Genomic DNA, 14,825 nt, shown 5'->3' on the forward strand with positions numbered 1-14,825 from the left:
TTCCGCTGTGTTAAGTTCGTACATGAACGAGGGTTCATATGATATCCTGTTTCCATGACCATAACATTCACATTCGGAGAATATGAGCAAAGTTATCACAATAACAATAATCCAAGACATAGAGCTGACGTGCACAGACATAATGACGAGATTGACGAAGGACAAAACAACACACAAACGTACAGAAACAGAAATTTAATCCAAAATTTCAGGAATTAAACAAGAAAGCCAACCGGTCGCCGCTGAACAGCGCCCCCTAATATCACCTTATTTGAATAAGAAACAAAGGGAAATACTAAGAAAATAAGTCCAGGGTCCCGTATTACAAAGGTTAGCAATTAATCGTATGCTTCATTTTCAAAATTAAGTGTACATTGCAGTCAATGCAATCAATTGTAAAATGTTCTACAATGATTGCTAAGCTTTGTGTTAAAGGCCTTATGTGAGGGTGTTTTACAAAGAGATAAGTATGACTTGGGAGTCCTGCTTAAATGCTGATGCATACATGTTAAGCAACACGCAATCCCTTATCAAAACACGAGGTACACATGCAAGGGCCGTTTAGATTAGAACAAACGTCTGGGTTATCGCGATATGCACTGTGAGCGTACCTATTGCAGTGAGGGGAACATGTGCGCTCAATCAATTCTTAAACATTTCTAATTTTTCATCTTTTCCAGCAACCCCTGGGTATTTTTCAGGTTTTATTTTTATCTTTTTTTTCTATAATTTTTTATGTATCTCGTTTTAATATTTTCATCTTTTATATGTAAATATTTTTTTCTCTCCTGTTTTCTTCTTCATGATTTCTTTTGTATTTATATATGTTTTAATTCTTCTTTCACTCTCTTTTATATCAAATCTTGATATGTATTTCTATTTTTCAATTCTTCTCTTTTTTCTTCAATCAATTATGTATTTCATTGTTTTGAGTTTTCCATCATATTTCCTTCTATCAATTCCTATGTATTTCTTTGTTTTAATTATTTCATCATCTATCAATTCTCATGTATCATATTTCATTCTCTCCTTCCATTTTCTTTTTTATTTCTTATGTATTTCTCTGTATTTTAATTTTTCTTTCATTCTCTTTTCTTTCAAATCTTATGAATTTCTTTGTTTTTTGTTTTTATTTTTTTTCTTCTGTCACTTCTGTTAATTCTTATGTATTTCTTTGTTCTGTTAATTCTTATGTATTTCTTTGTTCTGATTTTCTTCTTTCTTTGTTCTATCAATCATTATGTATTCTGTTTTAATTATTTTTTCTTTTTTTTCTACAAAATCTTATGGATTCCTTTGTTTTCTCCTTCCTCCATTTTCTTTTCTATAATTTCTCATGTATTTCTTTGTTTCATTTCTTCTTTCATCTTCTTAATCAATTTTCTTTGTTTATACATGTAATTGCATCTTGATTCATCTTCCATTTTTTTCTTCTCATCTTTGTTTTTTTCCTTTGGTCAATGTCAATCCAGGGAGAAAGTGCGCACTGCACAACAATCGAGACCATGTACTCAGATGAGGGACTTCCGTTTTCTATGCTGCGTTTACGCCGCGACCGTTTAGATGTATTGTCCAACAGTGGATCACGCCATGTAATCTCGCGTTCGTGCTAGACTGTCTCGGGTGTATTTTCCCTCGCGATTCCCTCAGATTCGTGCTTTGTGCCAAGACCGTTAAGATCTAACGACTCGTCTAGAACGACATGCGGTAGCCCCCGGAGGCACTCTAGACTTTCGGTAGATCTCAACGGGTATAAGTCACACCAACCAAAAAATTACTTTTTTTCTTTCCAGGGCTCTTTTTGAAGAAACTTAAAAATTTTCCAGGGCTACTTTTTCATTTTCCAGGGCTCTTTTTCCACTTTCCAGGGCTACAATTTCTACTTTCCAGGGCTACAATTTCTGGAGCTATTTCGCGGCTTTTTTGCGTTTGTGTGTGTGTGTGTGTGTATATATATACACGGTAGCTAGCATATACCAGGGAAGTATAACACTTCCCTGGTTTGACCTTCGCATTGTTTCTTCGAAGTGATTGTTTATGATTTTAGTGTTGTGATGATAGATGGATTTTGATGCTTGAACGATATCTGAGTTGATTCATGGACATAATACAGACCTATTCAGATCATGGAGAGTAGTAGGTCCATGTTCAGATTAAATCATGGAGGTAGAACCTCCATGAATTAATCCAAGTTTGAATGTTTGATACTTGGTTGACGTGAGCTTTGCGTGTTTACTATTTAGTGTTATAGCCCATTTGTCAAATTAATCTAGAAAGATCTGTCTTCGTGTCTAAAGACAATGTAAAAGAAAAAGAAAGTTCTGAATTTGTACAATTCTGAGGTAATTTATTTTATCATACAATATAGGTACCTGCAAATGTTATGAAGTTGAACAAATATCCTTCGTACATATTTGACTGAAAGTTATTTAAATGACACTTTTTAAAAAAGACTTAAAATTATTCATACAAAATAATGATGTAAGTCATAAAGGTCATTGAATTGTTAAGCGTTCGTATCAGTTACACAGATTCATGACAAAAAGGCCTACCAGAACCAAAACTGGCAATTTCCATCATCCATCATGAATGCCTAGCCTTGCACAGCCTCTAATTGAAATGAACTTATATCCACGTCTTTGCAAATTTTACCTGACCTAATTTCTCCACACAGTGAGAGAGGCCATGTGGCAGCCAAACCAAAACAGAATGAAAAGGGCGGCAATCCCGTACCCCCCCCCCCCCCCCCCACCACCACCACAAGAATATCAGATTTCCAAACATGTGCTTCTCAAGATTGTGCAATACATGACGGAGACAAAGAAAGTTATGTAAACAAATTGCCGAGGGTTGATGTCCCTGAATTAAGGGGCTAGTCTACGTTTTCAGTCACTTAAGAAAATGGCGAACTGGCCAAAGGTGAAATACATCATTGAAAAAAAAATGAATGTTTGGATTGAAATAACGAAGATTAAATGAAATATGACTGAAAAATATCCATAGTTGAATCTCTACTTTTATTACTGACAGAACAATAACATCATTTTTTTTATTAACTTCTTGCCAATATTCCAATAAGGCAAGACTCCCATTTAAGACTAGAATGAAAGAAAAAAAATCAAAGCGTGATTTTTTTTAAAGGGATAGACGAGACTCTTGTTTTGAACAGAGATATAAAAATATTTAAAAACAAACAAGAGGTGATAAACACTTCATTAAAATTATAATGAAGTTCGTAGTGAATTACAACTTGTAAAAGGAGAAATTAACAAGAATAATAGGGAAATAAAGTTTGGAAGAAAAGAAGGAATGAGGAGAGACAAGCTTTGGGGGAAGGATCAAGATGGGTGGCTGCAGCTCGACATGGGGCTAGATAAATGGGAGGGGGGGGGAGCAATCATCTATCAAGTCGCCCAAAATCTTACACCTTCACCAAACTTCTCACACAATCCACACACAAATCCCAGTTCATGATACAACCACAAGTGTCGCTCAACACATGCGCACGTGGTCTCTACTGGCATTTTACAGTCACACACACAGAAATACACACTACACACGATGCATCCCCATACCACATGCAGTCACACCGAGCCTAAAGCACACAAGCAGAGAAACGTTCTGCTCGAAGTATATGACTCCTCGGCTCCAAATTCTACATTTATTTTATCTCAGTGCTTGGAGTCGGCGCTGGGGCCGATTTTCGTCCATGAATGAGAGAGCATGGCAAAGACTCGAGTCCCTTTATCTCAGAACCGCCGCCGCTTGGTACTCGAGTCTCCAGAGATCAGGGTCGACTCCCCGACTCTGGCATTGAGAATCGGGTAGACTCGATTACCCGGCGCTGGCTCCCAAGCCTAGTTGACGGGGGCGATTATGAGTTTTGCAGTCGCCCTCGTGTGAATGTTTTTAGCCCTTTTCCGGGGCTCTTTTTGGACTTTCCGGGGCGAATTCGCCCGCCGCCCCCGTGTAATTTTTTGGTTGAGTCACACTTAACCCTATAGACTGGGCTATTTTGACGCCTAAGAAGACTGGGGGGGGGGCTGATTCCCGCCCCCATATGATCTCGGCCGTTGATCATGACGAAAATTGGCACGTGTGTTACCAATAGCATAATCTATAAAACTATAAGATCTAATTTTGCGAAAAATCTCATTGCTAATTATGCTTATTTATGCATAAAATCAAAATAATGCCTGTAAAACTGAAAATCCAATCACACAGTCGAAGCCTGCGAAGTTCCACAGATAAATTATTGTTTCAGATCCCATTTCACAAAACAACAGTCACACTTGGTGATCGTGCATTTGCACTTGCTGCCCCCAAACTATGGAATAGCCTGCCAATTGATATAAGAAGCTCTCCATCCTTGGCTCTCTTCATATCAAAATTAAAAACATATCTCTTTACATGACGAAAACCTCCATTTGAGAACACTATACCCCAGTTTCCCTTCTCATCAATTCTCTTCTCCAAGTAGGTTAAACCCTAACTGCCCCAAGCAAGCAATTTAAGTATCAAAACACCTGTTTCTTGACGTCTGTCCGAAGATAACACAACAGCCGGCATATACAGTCACAGCAGGGGGCCACACACGATGGGAAGCATGCGCAGCACTGAGCGCAGTCCCTGCAAAGCATGCCGTCATTTTTATTTGCTTACTTTCCTTATTTCGAGGTCGATTTTCTTCGTTCGAAATTGAAAATGGACTAACATTGGATTACTGAATACAATATGCCTTTGAAAACGTGATTAAATATCGAATACAATAATTTCATTCCGATGGTCCTACTACAGGCAGAGAAGTCTTACGTAATAGCACAGCTGTTGTTTATCTTTTCGTCCTTTGCTCAACGCTCATATACTGGCCTGTGGAGGTGAAATTGAGACAGCAGGGATTACCCCTGGATTACCTGGCCAAGCACGGTTGATAAGGGCTTGGAAATGATTTTTGGGAGATCCAAATGGAAAATGGGGTATAACACTGCAGTTTGCAATCTGAACTGCGGTCTTTCTCCAAACGGGGGTTTGATGTAATGGGCCACACACGATGGGAACCATGCGCAGCGCTGAGCGCAGTCCCTGCAAAGCATGCCGTCATTTTTATTTGCTTACTTTCCTTATTTCGAGGTCGATTTTCTTCGTTCGAAATTGAAAATGGACTAACATTGGATTACTGAATACAATATGCCTTTGAAAACGTGATTAAATATCGAATACAATAATTTCATTCCGAAGGTCCTACTACAGGCAGAGAAGTCTTACGTAATAGCACAGCTGTTGTTTATCTTTTCGTCCTTTGCTCAACGCTCATATACTGGCCTGTGGAGGTGAAATTGAGACAGCAGGGATTACCCCTAGATTACCTGGCCAAGCACGGTTGATAAGGGCTTGGAAATGATTTTTGGGAGATCCAAATGGAAAATGGGGTATAACACTGCAGTTTGCAATCTGAACTGCGGTCTTTCTCCAAACGGGGGTTTGATGTAATGAGTTAAGAAAATATGCTGTGTAGACATAAGTAAAAAGAGCTCTGAACAAGTGCAGCTGAATATATCCATATAAAAGCTGCGCTATACAAATTAATGTTTATTATAATTATTAATGCGATCAAATGTTCTTTTTTTTAAATTCAGCATCACATTAATTTTCTTATGTGTTTTATTGTTTTCTAAATTTTTATATATTTCTTTGTGTTTTGACTTTGTGTTTTTTTATTGTTTTTCCAATGGAAATTGTTGGGGACTTTATTTTGATCATAAACAAGATTAAATTAATTGATTTTAATCAGTAAAAGGAAAAATAATTATACATTTATGAATTTTGGCTAAATACAGGATTTGCATTGGATTTGTACACGACTTCATGTTTTTGAGCAATTTTGGGGTCTACATGTACATGTACTTATGAAATGTTGGGTAATTTCTGAACCGCGTAACCGGGGGGTCGCAATTTGGTCTAAAAAGTTGTGCGAAACCTGAAAGTATATAGTCAGCAAGCAACGTGGTCAAGAAATTTTGCGCGGTGTATTTATCACCAAAAATGTCGAGGGGGGGGGGGGGGTTGCCCACCTCCCCCTTGTCTTATTAGGGTTAAATCTTTGTGTAACACCCCCTGGTTACTTTTTTTTTGTAAGACAACATGCATGAAAATAAGTATAAAATAATTTTTCTCCATAAAAAGGGCAATAGGAGCTAGGGCATCAAAACCCCAAGCCAGGTAGAGTAAGCAATGGTGATTAGTGCCACAACCACTTCCATCAGAGCTGCCCTGCTGCCCAAGAAATGGTGATTGGTGCCATAACACCACCACCAGAGCCGCCCTGGACTGGGGACTTGTTTCATTATTATTTTTATTTATCCTTTTTTTAAAATTCTTTAAATTCCTACTGTCAATGTTTGATTTGATATGGATCATTATTAGCTTCATATATTGATTCATATGATTGTGAAATGTGATTGAGTCTTAACAATATATGTAAAATGTAGTGAGTTATATGATGATGAGATTTTTTTCATTCATTTATCTAAATTAAAAAGGGAAGTCTTTTATATATACATGTGTAGTACTTTTGAATTTAATGTTGTTTAAATGTTTGATATTTCTTTCTAGTATCATAAAAAGTTGGAAGTTCTTGAGAAGGAGCTGCAGGCAACTGAGGCATCTGAGAACAAGAACAAGAAGCTAAAATTGGTAAGCTTTGCAAAAAAAAAAAACACCCTGAAACAAACCAGTACATCTGGTATATCAAAATACACCCTGAAACAAACCAGTACATCTGGTATATCCTCATATTCATCTCATTGCACAAGTTATAAGTTGTTCAAATCTGTACTAGGGCTGTTATCGTTATTCTCTGTCGATATCGCGCTAAAAATATCTTACCGATATCAATAAATATCGACAAGAACATAATCAATAAGCATTTTTATCCAGTATAGCGATGTCACATACTCGCGTTGGTCAAAATTTGTATCTGCCACTGTACTAAGAATGCTTTAAAATCCGCGTTTATCAGATATAAATGTTTACATATCATCTTTAAACAAACATATGTAGCATATTACATCCTCACCTTTCACGTTGTTAGCATTATTTTAGGGTTGGATGAAGTCTTATCGATAATTTTGGGGCTTTTTGGACACCATTCTGAGCAGTCAACGTAATTTGCCTATCCGCTATTTTGATATCATGCTGTACATCTTTGAACGTAGAGGGCAGCAACACACAGCCGTGTTCTACGCTGACGTTAGTGCAGTCACGATGTTTAGATTGTCATGATTATAGCGAAGTAAGGGTGAAATCGTGTTTTGTGGCTAGTAAGTATTCAAGAGATTTTGGAGTAATTTATGTTGCTGTTCTGTGCAGTTTGAGGAAAGCCATTTTCAATAGGCTGTTTCTGTGAAATCGCAGAAAATCACTGTGTCCCTACATATTAGCAGGTATTATCAACAACGAGAGAAACGTTATTGATATCGCTAAGTGGCAAAAAACAAGCAGTTATTGACAAGACTAGAGATAAAGTCGTTATTGATAACAGCCCTAATGTGTACATATAGTCTTTATTATATCCCTTACATTAAGTTTGTTGCATTGGACTCTTACAGCACAAAGTATAGTTTCCACTACAAAAGCTGAGAGCGTGAGAAAAATGACTATTGCCATAATAGTAATTTTCCCTATCCATCAAATTCCCTGTTGCGCCAGCACAGAGCTCTGTGGGATGTACTCGCCTGTGCGCGGGCGCGGTGCATGCGCTGCACAATATGAAAGTCAGACTTACCAGCGTGGCAGTACTGAGAACTATTAAGCCAACGTGAAATTAGTTCTCATTTATGAATTTTCATGCAGAAGATACAATTCTAATAAAATGACGGCCATCTGTTAGGATTGTCGAGTTTCGATCACTTTATCATAATATTAAGCACCTTCAAACAGGATACTTATTAAGAAGAAAAACAAGGTGAGCCAAGATCCAGCCAATAATTCTGCATGCTACATCTTGAGTAGCTGGACATGTACCTCTCAATAACTGGAGACGGGTAGACACCGCGTGCAGCCTACACAAGAACTGGCTAGCATTAGACTTAGGAGCTAGGTCTGGCTAGTGACCGTCTAACGTTAGCTAGACCTAGTTTGAATTGGTTCAGAAATATATCTTCATGTACATGAACTTGATCTAGATCTACAGTTCTAACATAGAAGGGATATAAAACAAATACACCATGCCTTTATTGGATCCAGCTAATGGGAAATGAAGAGAGATAAAATAGTAACTTTTTTCCCTTAGGGCCACTTTCTATCAAATTTACTATACCCTCGGCAAGCCTTGGGTATAATGAATTAATAGAAAGTTGCCCCTGGGAAAAAGTTACTATTTTATATCTCTTCATTACCCATAGTTTTTGCTAGATCCTCGAAAGACATGATATATTTGTATATTATCTGTCAAACTTACCACTTACTCTTATTATTTATGCAGAGATTATACAGATAGTCTTTTATCTGTTAAACTATTGACTTGCTCTCATTCAATCAGCATACAGAGATTGTACAGATAGTCTTTGCTACCTATTTCCGTATTCTGAAGAGAGCTAGCCATTCTGTCATGCTTCCTGCTGTTTTGGAGGGCCTTGCTAAGTTTGCACATCTCATCAATGTAGAATTCTTTGATGACCTCATTCAAGTTCTGCATGCTCTAGTTCACAAAGGGGTAAGAAAATCATTTTTTTTCTCTCAATCTGACGAAGACAAAGACATAATTTTGATTTTATGTATTAAAAACTTCTTTTTGGTCTGTTTGGGCATTTATGTATGATTATTTTTGTTCAAATTTCTCAGTCTTGCTAACAATGAAACTTTCTGTGTTTCTGTTATTTAACCAGGATCTGAAGTACAGAGAGTCTCTTCATTGCACACTGACAGCATTCCATATACTGTCAGGACAAGGGGATGTTCTTAATATTGATCCAAGTCGTTTTTATTCTCATCTCTACATGATATTACCACAAGTTCATGCTGGTATGTTACAAGTTTCTTTTCAGATTATCACATTGCATACTTTTTCAGTTTAGTTCCTCAATGACTAAACTTCCTTCCATACTTACTCCCTTATACCTTATACCCCCATCTCACTAGGAAGGCGATCGTGGCGACCATGGCGATCTGTGTAAATCCCGCAAATCGTAGCAGAATCTTCCTCGAATTCTATCTTTAGCCTGCGAGACGATTGCACTGCAACTTCTATGCGACCGACCTGCGCTGAAGGCGATGGTAATACGCTGAAAGTACGACGATGCCACTTTCTTGCGACGATTCGAGGCAGATGTGATGCGCTGCTTCTGCGATCAAAGCGATCGTACAACGAGGCTCATACGCTAATTAGGACCTCGGTACGGTGGTGCTACGAATGAAGCGATTATGTTACGTTCATGATGGGCTCTTGAAACGATTTCAAGCAATCGGCATACTAATTGCGGCACATGACACATTTTTCAGTCGATTGCCAACCTCCGACCAACATGGATGTCCAGAATTTGGTTGGACTTATACATCTTGGCATTCTAAAAGAACATCAGTTAAAAGTTGAATGCGAGGACAGGAGAAGGAGGAGGCCAAAAAGATACAGGGTCCGATCCTGGCTGTCACCTAAGTCATAATATACAATATTTTTACAATTTCATTCAAAAGATGTCGATGAGCCTAAAAGTTGATATGAGGGATGCATCCAGAATTTCATAAAAGAGCATAAAAATCTTTGATATTCTGTTTATTTTTTCCACAAAGTTTGTCACTCAAAAATATTTGGTAAATTTCTTTCAAATTTGCTGACAAGAAGTAGTCTACTGATGTGAGACCACTCATAAAAAGGGAGGGGGAGGGGGGCACAATGCCAGAATCTCCCTAAAGATTGCCTTTCCCAATCAATACATTAGTGATCGAATCATTAACAAAATTTGATGTTGTCTACTGTCACTGTGGTTAGAATTCAATTTATTTCTGCAGAGGTAACCCATTTCGTCATCAAGACATGTGAGCGTCTTTTTTCTCTTTCCAGCTGGCTCAGCAGTAAGATTTTCATCCTCCTCCTGTACCCCCTCCTCTTCCTCCTCTACCTCCTCCTCTTCCTCCTCTACCTCCTCCTCCTCTACCACCACCATAACCCCTTGATCTTCCTCTTCGACCGCCGGCCTAAGAGGGGTAGCTTGGGCAGCTTTCCCTTTTCTGGTCCTTTTTCTGGGAGGTATGTTTGAAAACGCCGTGGTAACGCCTCGTAATCTGTTGCAAATATGATAATCCGCCACCATCGGCACGGCGTTTTATAGCAGCGCGGACGGTTGTTGCGCAATCGCTGCCCAGTCATCAGTGGCGCAGCAAAAGCGCAATGCGAACGCCTGTAGCGGGCTGAGAACGTGTGCCACATGCCACCCAAAGAAGGAAGCGTCATGATGGAAGCTGTGTGAAGCGTGTCGAGCGCAAGGCAGTCGCCTTGTAAACGGAAGCAGCGTAGCAGAATTGTCTTGGGAACGGGCCTGAAAACCATGGGCGATCGGAGCCGCTTTTAATGCGCTTATACTACGCTTTATGCGTTGGGGCTCCGTTACAGAATATGTCGTTTGTAATACGCTCATGACTCGATTGTGATGCGCTTTAGCACCTCCGCGATCTCGCTACGTAAGTTTTGAACATGTTCAAAATTTTGTGGCGACCATAAAGATGGTGGCGATCCTTGCCGCTTCAGAAAAGATCAAGGTACGACGGAGAAGATTGAAAAGATCAAGGCACGATCAAGCTACGTTATACCACACTTTGTCGATTTTTGATGATCGCAGTGGAATCGCCATCTAGTGAGATGGGGGTATTACTGAATAACTTGAACTGTATTTATATATTAAGTCTTTCAGTCATCATTATATTATTGTTTTTTTAATTAACTAATTTCCTTATGTGTTTATGTTGATTATGTTAAGGTATAAGCAGTGATGATGCTAAACTGGTATGTGACTGCCTTGAAGTGATGATTAGTAGAAGACGAAAGCAGATCTCAGTTCATAGAGTCATGGGTTTCTTGAAGAGATTGACCACCTTGTCAACCTTAGCGCTTCCTAATGCAGCATTGGCTTATTTGAATGCTCTCAGGACATTTATGAAGGTGGGTTCAATATTGTTAGGAATGGGAGTATGATACAGCCATCAAAAGTGTTTGGTTGTACAATGAATATTTTTCAAAAATATTGTAGGTTGGTCAGGATATATATATATACACATTTATGATTATGATTGATCTGATCATTGTGATTTACTTCTTATGAAGACATAGGGAACGTCAAAAATTTGAGTAACTGTGAATGAACATTTGATTGGCAAAAAAAAACCAATGACTGTGGGATTTGTATTGTCATCACATACACACACCATCACATATAACAAGAACAATGACAGTAAACTCAATAAATATTGGATGTTAGCTATATTGTAAGTATTTTGAAGGCTTCAATATAAACGATTTGATGTGGTTTGGTTGTGAATTAAAGAAAAATGGTCGGCCCCATCACATGGGGTCGGTTGGGAGAGGGGGGGGGGGGCTAATTAAACAATCATTTCGGGATGAATGTCAAACTTGGCTCATGTATATTGACATAGTTATGATGTGATTAGATTACTGGATGACAAGGTCAAAGTACAAAGTTCACAGTGGCTATTGTATACATGGAACCATATCTTACAATTCAAAAAAATAAAATTTAAGGGATTAATTTTAATCTTTCCTCATGTACGCGTGTGATTATATAATTGAACTTTTTTTATATCACAAGTTTGAAGGTGATCATTCATTATAAAGGTCTTCCTGTAAAGATCTTGTCCTTGCAGTGACTACAATCATTTAATCCTATCGAGGCTGGGGTATTTTGGGAGTTCATATGGCCGGGGGGGGGGGGGGGCTCACAGGCCCCCTTTGAGATCTCGGCCATCGATCACGCGATCACGCCAAAAATTGGCAGGTTGTCTGGGACATAATCTGCAATATTGTATATTAAGTTATTTCATACAAATTGCTATTATGCTAATTTATGCATGATTAGTATGCAAAATCATACTTTTTTCTCTAACTCCCTAAAGAAAGTTCAGAATGTTCTAATTTTGGTGTAGAAACTCTTTGTTGTGTGCTTAGCAAATGTGCGTGAAAAAGATTGCGATATCAGATCAATTTCTTATATATTATATTGTTTTATTTTATTTCTTATGTATTTCTTTGTTTTTAACCTTTTTTTTTTTCATTGTTTTTTCGATGGAATTGTTGGGGAATCTTGAGATCATAAACAGCATAAATACATCCATTTAGACCAGCAAAACTAGAAATAATCATACATTTATGATATTTGGTTGAAAACACAATTTGATTACTTTGTACACAAAATCATGTTTTTGAGCAATTTTTGGTCTGACATGCACGTACAAAATGTGCGTAATTTGGGAACTGCGTACATCCGGGTTTCACAAATTTGGTCTCAAAAGATGCGCAAGACTTGAAAGTAAAAAGTCAGAGAGCGACGCGGTCAAAAAATTTTGTGTGGCGAAAATATTGCACCTAGATAGGGTTAAACAATTTAAAATGTGGCTCATGTATGCATACAGAGTAATATAATCATGATAATCATAACTATATTTGGGGACTTTGAGGTCAAGGTTACAGATAATTACAGTAATTATTTTTTAACATTTTAGAAGGTTGCATAAATTCAGATGAAATGCAGTGTATTTCTTTGTTGCTGTGTTAGTGTTACCAGAACAGATGTCTTGCTTGACAATGAGAGTACGGAAGTCGTCAATTGAGCATTTCTTTGTTATTGTTTTAGTGGTACACAAAAACAGATGTCTTGCTTGACAATGAGAGTACTGGAAGTGGGACATTCATGCCAGAAATAGAAGACCCTGAACATTGTCATGCCCACAACACGGCATTATGGGAGCTTACACTTATCGAGGTATGTCTCTTTGAAATTAATAATCTATTGATTTCATTGTTGAATTTCAATGAATATTATCATATTCAATCAAAGAATTGTTTTTATTTCCTGACAAAAAATCTATAGATCTGTGGGGGATTCACTCGTTTAGATAATAAAAATATTATAACAAAATAAAGAGACTATAAGATAGGTCTAGGTTGCATACCTCTATCCTTATTGAGATGAAACAATTGTAAAAAAAAAACCTTTTCAAGTGGTCTTAGGCCTCCTCATCAAAATATCCTAGCATCACCCTAACCCTTTTTCAAGAAGAGTCACTGCATTATCAACAAAAGAGGTAGTTGAAATTCATTTGTAATGGTGTATTTATGGCACCTACTAACTATGAATATCTTGTCAAGACTTGAGGATCTCATTGAGGTTTGTTATTTTGGGCCATCCAAACAAGCCTGATGAGCTTTCATTTGGTCCACCACTATTTTAAAATGTACTTGTATATTGCTTTGTATATATTTTAGTTTTGTGGAAATAAATGAAATGAAATGAAATGAAACACCACAGATATAGTTCCTTCTCAGTATCAGTGTTTTAGTATTATTACCCTGTATTCTGATGTCGGGTTTAACTTAGACCATAGTCTAACTCTGTGCTAAAATTATGGGAAGCCAAAAATGTTAACTTCTAATTACATTGTATGTTTTTTATGTTTTTTACTGGGCTCTTTGCTGATTCCTATGTGCTGAAGGTAGTTATCTTATTTATACTTCCTAGACAAGTGAGAATGATTTGAGAGTCAAATGAGCTGAAATATTATATCGCTACTGTCTATCCATACTTAAAGGAAAATGAAACCTTTGGAACAAGATAGCTTGTGTGAAAAAATAAAAATTAAAGAAACAGATCAACAAAAGTTTGAGAAAAATTGAATGAATAAGAAAGTTATGAGCATTTGAAGTTTAGATTATTTTTGTTATGTAGATCCTCCCTATTGGCAATCTGACAAAGATGTGTGATATCACATGTGAACAACTTTCCCATTGCTTTCCATATATTTCACTTAAAATGCCTGTTTTATCACATCTATTAGTAGATCATTAATTCTTTCTATAGGAGGGCTTGTAATACAAAATTTCAAAGAATATATTATGGATAAAGAGTTTGTATCACCATAAGAAATAGCCAAAAGAGACATTTTGGGGAAATTTTATAGTCCATCAAGTTGTTCACATGTGACATCACACATATGTGTCGCATTGCCAATTGGGAGGATCTTCATAGCATTAGTGATCACAATATTAAAATGCTCATAACTTTTTCATTATTTGTCCGATTTTTCTCAAACTTTCTTTGATCTTATTCGTGTATTTTTCTCTTTCCACACAAGCCCACTTGTTCCTAGGGTTTCATTTCCCTTTATACCACAATTTTGAACCCAAATTTAAATTAAACCTGACTTCAAAATACGGGCCATTGACACAGCTGCTGTGTAAGACAGATTTTGATTATAAAAAAGAGGGTTTAAAAAATTAAAGTTGGATGAACTCATGATATCATTATCATTTTATTATAGTGTCATGGGTTGTCCATGCTACTGTGGACATATTATTTTTGGCATGCAGTTCTTCTTTTGGTTGGGTACAGTGTGTCATGTCAGATACAGTGTGTGTTGGAACAGTGTGTCATGTTGGATACAGTGTGTCATGTCGGATACAGTAGGTAATGTTTTATACAGTGTGTGTGGGATGCAGTGTTTGCCGGATACAGTGTGTTATGTCGGATACAGTGTGTGTTGGAACAGTGTGTCATGTCGGATACAGTAGGTAATGTTTTATACAGTGTGTGTCAGATGCAGTG

The 14,825-nt window shown here is 37.4% G+C and overlaps 1 protein-coding gene across 1 annotated transcript; it reads left to right on the forward strand.

The window, feature by feature from the left end:
- The first annotated feature begins 4,974 nt into the window (after positions 1–4,974).
- On the forward strand, positions 4,975–13,847 carry LOC129273121 (nucleolar complex protein 3 homolog). The gene is made up of 5 exons (XM_064107911.1): positions 4,975–6,693; positions 8,540–8,713; positions 8,886–9,021; positions 10,971–11,152; positions 12,858–13,847. The coding sequence occupies exons 2-5, from the start codon at positions 8,609–8,611 to the stop codon at positions 13,092–13,094; spliced, it is 660 nt and encodes a 219-aa protein (XP_063963981.1). The 5' UTR covers positions 4,975–6,693; positions 8,540–8,608; the 3' UTR covers positions 13,095–13,847.
- The last annotated feature ends 978 nt before the right edge of the window (positions 13,848–14,825 follow it).

The sequence above is a fragment of the Lytechinus pictus genome, chromosome 12 (assembly GCF_037042905.1).
Source record: "Lytechinus pictus isolate F3 Inbred chromosome 12, Lp3.0, whole genome shotgun sequence".
Lineage (NCBI taxonomy): Eukaryota > Metazoa > Echinodermata > Echinoidea > Temnopleuroida > Toxopneustidae > Lytechinus > Lytechinus pictus.